General features: G+C 38.6%; 2 protein-coding genes across 2 annotated transcripts; both read right to left on the reverse strand.

Annotated features, from left to right (window-relative positions):
- Nucleotides 1–1,151: 1,151 nt before the first annotated feature.
- On the reverse strand, nucleotides 1,152–5,967 carry LOC136236782 (uncharacterized). Its single transcript, XM_066027018.1, has 10 exons — nucleotides 5,792–5,967; nucleotides 4,290–5,741; nucleotides 4,056–4,188; nucleotides 3,767–3,822; nucleotides 2,418–3,722; nucleotides 2,179–2,316; nucleotides 1,557–2,134; nucleotides 1,473–1,506; nucleotides 1,352–1,419; nucleotides 1,152–1,296 (listed from the first exon to the last, which is right to left on the reverse strand). The coding sequence occupies exons 1-7, from the start codon at nucleotides 5,889–5,891 to the stop codon at nucleotides 1,731–1,733; spliced, it is 3,588 nt and encodes a 1,195-aa protein (XP_065883090.1). The 5' UTR covers nucleotides 5,892–5,967; the 3' UTR covers nucleotides 1,152–1,296; nucleotides 1,352–1,419; nucleotides 1,473–1,506; nucleotides 1,557–1,730.
- A 162-nt stretch (nucleotides 5,968–6,129) lies between these two features.
- LOC136236449 (uncharacterized) lies at nucleotides 6,130–7,193 on the reverse strand. Its single transcript, XM_066026602.1, has 3 exons — nucleotides 6,924–7,193; nucleotides 6,519–6,854; nucleotides 6,130–6,468 (listed from the first exon to the last, which is right to left on the reverse strand). The coding sequence occupies exons 1-3, from the start codon at nucleotides 6,994–6,996 to the stop codon at nucleotides 6,236–6,238; spliced, it is 642 nt and encodes a 213-aa protein (XP_065882674.1). The 5' UTR covers nucleotides 6,997–7,193; the 3' UTR covers nucleotides 6,130–6,235.
- Between the last annotated feature and the right edge of the window lie 885 nt (nucleotides 7,194–8,078).

An 8,078-nucleotide genomic window follows, 5' to 3' on the forward strand; every position in this document is an offset into this window, starting at 1 on the left:
TTTGGTTGCTGTTCACATCATCACTACACCTGTACACCAAACTGGTGCTGTAACTGTTCTATACTGATCTTTATAATTCTCTTGGTCCATGTTCAGTGCTGTACTATACTGGGAATAATCTGCACTTGCTGCTGATGAAAGCATGAGCCATTACCGTGTGCCCAAAATATTTCGAAGGGCAATATTTTGAGGTTAAGCAGTGTAGTTAAAAATAAATTTTTCGTGGATTTGCAAACAATCCCAAAATGTATTAGATTACATGGTGGTCTAAATATCAAAATCTGCAACAATTTTCTCCTTCAAAATATTTAGACTATACGGTATACGTTCACAAAAACACAGACATCTGATTAGATAGTTACCAAAACAGCATATGATTGCCTCAATGTCCATCTTACAGGTACTAGTCCTGAGGATTTGCCTGTGCATTTAGTACCTTTGACTCTGGGCCTTCTATGACCCTACCGCTCCAGTGCCTACTGAACTGCTAACAAGACAAACAGTATTTTTTGCATTCTGCAGATGTGATTGTTTCTTGCTTGGATACATCCGTCACACACAGTGGTAGATCCAAGGAGAGGGAGGCATGTATCCCTTCTCCTTCCTCAATATACATAGATAGTACAGAATGTATTGTGGTGTGCTCTCTACTATCTATACAAGATTGAGATAGAGCAGTCAGTCAAATACTCTAATAGAATAGTTGCTGCATACTAGAATCATCCAGTTACTGAGTATGAAAACTTTGCATCTGCAGCACCATCCCCTGCTAGGAATATTTTGCAAATGAAATGTGTATGTGCATAAAATTATTATGGTTCTTTGTATGCCTCATAAATGAACCACTCAAGGTCATCACTGATCTTTATTTCTTAATCAATGCAGACCACTTAGAAAGCATAATTATATAATTTAGTAGATATTAATTGTCAAAATTTCAGTCCTGAACACAATTATACTTTTGACTTCTGTGGAGCTGTGCCCCCCCCCCTCCCAAACTCTGCCCCTGCTCTGGATCCATCCGACACAACTGTTCTTCTGAAGGAAAGTGGATGGCAGCTCACTGACCTGACCCCCAATAAGGACAAACAGATGTAATCAATTTTTGAAAACGTTACACAACTATTGCGACTAATAATGCTAACATGATCCATAATTTATATTTGTGATGACAACATTTCCTATGTGTAATAAGAACATGTTGCTATTGTAACATAAAACATGAATGACATGACGTGGCATATAAATAGTTATATACAAGACACATGTGATGATGATCAAATACCTAAAAGTGGTCTAACAACAAGAGTAGATGGTATATAGATAGTGAGGTAAGGTAAGTCTTACTTACATTGTGTGATTGCATTGTGTGATTGGTCATCATCTTCACTATCATCATGTTTTGTGATCTCTTGTTGCCTGTTACCATGACAATTATAATCACCATGACAACAGTGACACACCCACCATACCTGGATAATTTACTATTCACTTGGACAGTATGATCTGTTGTCACGGTAACTCAGTAATACATCACACAACACAACATAATCTACCTGTAGCCTCCTCTTGTCTTACAAGTTGTTCATCATCTTCAGTACTATTACTACTGCTACCAATATATTCTGTGATGTCCTCTTCTCTTATAAGATCATCATCACTATCACTACTAGCATCACTATCACCGAACTCTTGTTGTAACTCCTGTTACCATGACAATTATCATTACATCACACAACTTCCATCCTCTGCTCCAATATCATCATCAACTTCTTCACTTCATCATCATCCCGATAATCTTCATAATCATTACTAAAACGATGAAAAACAAGAACTTCTTGACAGACTCTGTTTTCTACAGCTGACTGTAGTATCACACAAGCTCCCTCCACAGTGATGTGATTATTATAGACCCTTAATATTGTAACACTGTTGTTGACTAGTAATCCTGCCGCAAGTGATCTTGCTCCAGTAAGAGTTATGCCACATTTCCCAACATACAGTTTACTAATCTGACTGTTACTAAGTGCTCCTGCAATGGCAGTGATGCCGTCATCACCAATGTTGTTGTTTGACATGCAAAGCACTTGTAGAGAACTCTTCCTCATAAATACCTCACTGATATAAATGGCACCTGTCAGGAATATTAGGAAACTATACAAGTTCATGATGGACTACCTTTCGCTGACAATCCACAATCTTGTACCCACAGCTCAGTCAAGATGTTATTGTACTGGAGTTCACTTGATATTAGTGACATTCCATCATCTCCAATAGGATTACCAGTAATATTTAAATATCTTAACGATGTATTACCTGCATGTAATGATAAGATTAGATATCAAACACATACAGCTCAGTGAGGTATGGTCAATTCACAATGGTCACTCTGTACATCAACAACTAAAATAGCTTACTTGTCTTCACAATCTCCATTATGTGTACCAGCCCATCAATAGTGAGATCGTTGTCATTGAGGTTTAACACTTCCAGTAGTTGACCAGTAGTGTTTGTGTTGGGATAATGCTTTACTAAAAATTCAGCTCCTTTGTCTCCAATCAATTTTACCTCCATAATCAATTCTGAAACTGGATAACATGACATCACATAAGAAATACATAAACAATCATAAGGTAGTAGTGTTTCTAAAATGTTCAGTCTGATTGGTGCAGCAGGTTTACATGGAGGAGTCTTTTGACTCTCATACAAGCACTGCACTGATGTCATGGCATACTCATATTTTGATAACTTGGAGAACACAAACTGGAACATTTCAGTGGATACCAATCCTGATAGTCCACACAAAAATACAAAAACATTTGGATAGTCACTAAAGCGTTCACTCAGTAGATGTTGCTGCTCTTCTTGTGATAATGTTGAAATATAAACAGCACACAAAAACTCCTGGATGGTTAAATGGGAAAAATTGTATGTGATAGTGTCTGTGGGTAACTGGTGAATGTGTGTAGCTTTCAAGAGACCATACCCGTTCCACTCAGCTGTCACCTCTATACCACACTTCTTCAGGTCTGTTACAGTGAAGATAACTTTTGGATCCTTCCATTTTCCCTGATCACCATAAATATCTTCTCCTTCTCTATCAGAGTACCAGTCAAAGATGGAATGATAAGCTAATCTGCACAACAACAATAATGTCCTCACTGTTTCTTTGGGGATACCTTCTAACATTTCACACAATTTCACCTCATCACTATTAGCTGCTGCTATAGTTGAACACACTAGCTTCCTCTCATTCTCCTTCCTAATTTGTCTCTGTAGTGTCATCACAATGAACATTTGGTACAGCTGTGTAATGGTGGATGGAAGCTTCTTCTCACTATATGCAAACATTTCAACTATCATCACTAAATTCATAGGCACATATAACAAACACTCTAAATGAGGATACTTTATCAACTGCTGTGAAAACTTCTTATTACATTGTTTATTTTCATTAGGAAATGATCTCTCCACAAACTTTATGATTTCATTCGTGGAATTGTGGAGCATCTTTAATTTCCTAACATTAGCACTGTTGTTGACAAGTGATCTTGCTCCAGTAAGAGTAATGCCACACCCAACAACATACAGTTCACTAATCTGACTGTTACTAAGTGCTCCTGCAATGGCAGTGATGCCGTCATCACCAATGTTGTTGTTTGACATGCAAAGCACTTGTAGAGAACTCTTCCTCATAAATACCTCACTGAAATAAATGGCACCTGTCAGGAATATTAGGAAACCATACAAGTTCATGATGGACTACCTTTTGCTGACAATCCACAGTCTTGTACCCACAGCTCAGTCAAGATGTCACAGTAGCTAATAAATAGCTTAAAATAGCTTTAAGCTAGCTCATTAAATAGAACTCATTAAATAGCTGAACTCATTAAATAGCTTTAAATAGCTGAACTCATTAAATAGCTTTAAGCTAGCTTATTTAAGTCATATTTAGTTAATTGTGTGTATATATGTACCTATATTGTTTTTGTATGCTTGTTCAGGGCACAGCTGAAAAACAGCTTTTGCTGATGCTGTCTCCCTGTCTAAATAACATTAAAAAAAAAAAAAAAAAAAAAAAAAAAAAAAAAAAGATGTTATTGTACTGGAGTTCACTTGATATTAGTGACATCCCATCATCTCCAATAGGATTACCAGTAATATTTAAATGTCTTAACGATGTATTACCTGCATGTAATGATAAGATTAGATATCAAACACATACAGCTCAGTGAGGTATGGTCAATTCACAATGGTCACTCTGTACATCAACAACTAAAATAGCTTACTTGTCTTCACAATCTCCATTATGTGTACCAACCCATTAATAGTGAGATTATTTTGGTGGAGGTCTAACACTTCCAGTAGTTGATCAGTAGTGTTTGTGTTGGGATAATGCTTTACTAAAAATTCAGCTCCTTTGTCTCCAATCAATTTTACCTCCATAATCAATTCTGAAACTGGATAACATGACATCACATAGGAAATACATAAACAGTCATAAGGTAGTAGTGTTTCTTCAATTTCCAGTCTGATTGGTGCAGCAGGTTTACATGGAGGAGTCTTTTGACTCTCATACAAGCACTGCACTGATGTCATGGCATACTCATATTTTGATAACTTGGAGAACACAAACTGGAACATTTCAGTGGATACCAATCCTGATAGTCCACACAAAAATACAAAAACATTTGGATAGTCACTAAAGCGTTCACTCAGTAGATGTTGCTGCTCTTCTTGTGATAATGTTGAAATATAAACAGCACACAAAAACTCCTGGATGGTTAAATGGGAAAAATTGTATGTGATAGTGTCTGTGGGTAACTGGTGAGTGTGTGTAGCTCTCAAGAGACCATACCCGTCCCATTCAGCAGTCACCTCTATACCACATTTCTTCAGGTCTGTTACAGTGAAGATAACTTTTGGATCCTTCCATTTTCTCTGATCACCATAAATATCTTCTCCTTCTCTATCAGAGTACCAGTCAAAGATGGAACGATAAGCTAATCTGCACAACAACAATAATATCTTCACTGTTTCTTTGGGGATACCTTCTAACATTTCATACAATTTTTTCACATCAACGCTATTAGCTACTGTGACAGCTGAACACACTAGCTTCCTCTCATTTTCCTTCCTAACTTGTCTTTGTAGTGTCATCACAATGAACAGACGGTACAGTTGTGTAATGGTGGATGGAAGCTTCTTCTCACTAGACTCAAATATATCAACTATCATCACTAAGTTCATAGGCACATATGACAAACTCTCTAAATGAGGATACTCGTTCAACTGTTGTGAAAACTCCTCAACACATTTAGCATCATTGGGAAATGATTTCTCCACAAACTCTCGGATTTCTTCTTTACCAAATCCTACCACTTCTACTCTCCTGCCTGCATCCAGCTTCTCACAAGCATGCGGTCTTGATGTGATCACTATTGTGGCTTCCTCCAACAATGTATGCTCCTTCACAACATCTACTAAGAATGGATCACTCTCTCGATGCTCAGCTGCCATCTCATCCCATCCTTCCAATATCACTAGACATCTACTACCAGCTGACTTCTTCAATTGATCATACGTTACCTCTCCGATGTACTTCTCCATTACTTCATCAACTGACTTTTGCTGGACTGATCTTAATGGTATCAAAATTACAATATCAAAGTCCTCAGCTAAAAATCCATCCCTTGCCCACTTTAAGCAGATCTCATTGGCAAGGGTTGTCTTGCCTATACCTGCATAACTCATATTACATCACTATTACAAATACTTTATAATGGCTCACCTGGGCCTCCCATTATTAGTATCAGTCGAGGACAAGGTTTATTCCGATAGTGGAAGATGTCTCTCAGCTCACCAAGTGGCTCCTTCTTCTTCAAGATCATGTCCACTTCACCTCGCACTGTAAGTTTTGTTATCTCATTTAATCTCTTATCATATCGAGTAACATCTTCCTTCTCCACAGGGCCGCCCACAGGGGGGGGGGGCAACTGGGGCATTTTGCCCCGGGCCCCAGCCCGAAAGGGGCCCCAGGAGGCCCCATGAAGGGCCTCCTGAATACCTGTTTAAAAGATCGATATACCCTAATAGAGCAGTCAGATCTAAATACTCTAATAGAGCAGTCACAGTATTCTTCAGAGGAGCAGTGTAGCAAGCTTATAGATAAGGAGATATGGTTGGTGATGGGTAGTTATTGTCATTGCCAGCAGGTTGTGACTTTTTTTGGTCTTCACCTTACAACTTGGGTCAAGGGCCCCACTTTAACTCTTTGCCCTGGGCCCCTTAATTTCTCTGGGCGGCCCTGCTTCTCCACAAGGGCCAACCTCACATACTGGATCACATGATGCTTTGGCCAATCAGTTTTGGCAGTGGGTAATCCCCTAAGGTACCTGGCCTGTAACCTGCTAACATCTGTTGGACTGTACTTCACGGTAGGACGTTTGTTAGTGGCTGAATGGACACCTATGGAGTGCAATTGCACATATAGTGGCACACAAGTCACATCAACTTACCAGTCTCACTATTCACTGCTTGTTTCCTTAGTTTACATCTAATCTGTTTGGCCAACTCCTTCACACCATCATACTCACTATTCTCCATTACCTTAATAAGATCACCGAAACTTCTACCAACACCAGTTGTCACTGATGGTTCAATCATGTGATCTAAAAAATACTTTGCTTTGCTTGCTCGTGTGGGTTTAGAGTCCACAAGATATTTAGCATCACAAGAGAGAAGGTTGGCTGAGAACAATTCTGCAATAAATACAGCATCATCCATTGGTAGTATTTTGACCAGTTTAGCATAGAAGTATTGGAACACCTTACTAGTTGACTCTACTAGTTCACCTGTAGTGTATAATGACAGAATGATACTTGGTGTGTAGTGTATAATAGTCACTCTGCTATAATTTATACCTGATGTTGTCTGTTGCATTTGGTTGCTGGAAGATTGAACTTCAATATTTCCAGGTAGCGCTCCCAACTCCATTTTAACAGATTACGGATTATAAGCGATCTATTATTAATGCACCTATCAATGTCAAGCCCCACCCCACCCAGTACGGGCTATGTGGGGCGTTAGGAGGGGATTTGAACTTAAATTTTGCCCCCAGGGGTGGGGAATTTGAACAAGCGCTCTATAGTAGCATAGATCCTTTACAGTAGTTTTATACGTGAAGCGCGAGAGAACACGTGATAAAACCGCAGCACCTCGTGTACCTTTGTCACTGTGGCTTCTGTTTTTGCAACATGTTGGTTGTCAAATCCCCTTCCTATACCCACCTCATAGGGTGGGACTATACATGTGATAATTTACCCCCAGGTAGGGGAATTTAATTTTCCACTTGATCAAATCCCCCACCCTCCCCGTACTGGGGGGGTGGGGCTTAACATTGATAGGTGCATAATAGTCCATAAGCGCTTCTTGTTGTGCCACTGTGTGTTCCACAGTCCGCCTCTTAATGGCAAGGCGAAAACCCCTGAGCCGTATAATTCTTTGGATGTAGAGATAACTCGTCTCGCGTGGCAAGACCGCTTTTTTCTGTGTACGGAAAATTAAAAAGCTCTCTGACCACGCGAGCTCGAGACTAAAATAGCTCCACTCTATATTATATATAAACAGGAAACCATTGAGATGAAGGACTAGAGCCAGAGTCCATTACATAAAAAAAAAAAAAAATTATATATAGCTATAGACTCTATATTTTTTATGAAAAAAATATTATATATATACATAATTTTTTTATGTAATGGAGGGGGGCATAGGAAAAGGGACTTGTAGCTGTTATCATGGAATTTGAGTTATGCTAATCAAAGAATTCCACAACTTGCCAACTATTCATATTTCAAATCAATACTCAGTTGTTTCATAAAGTTATAAAGAATTTAAATGCAAGTGTATTTTCCTTATGTACATAATTTACTATGTTTACCTAACAATAAACGGAAATTTACTGAATTTTACTCAAAAGTTAAAAAGTCTCTATAGGTCCCTTTTCCTATGCCCCCTCACATATATACACCTCAGTATAATAATTATAGACTCTTGCTAGAGACCATCAGGATACTAAG

The sequence above is a fragment of the Dysidea avara genome, chromosome 10 (genome assembly GCF_963678975.1).
Source record: "Dysidea avara chromosome 10, odDysAvar1.4, whole genome shotgun sequence".
NCBI lineage: Eukaryota > Metazoa > Porifera > Demospongiae > Dictyoceratida > Dysideidae > Dysidea > Dysidea avara.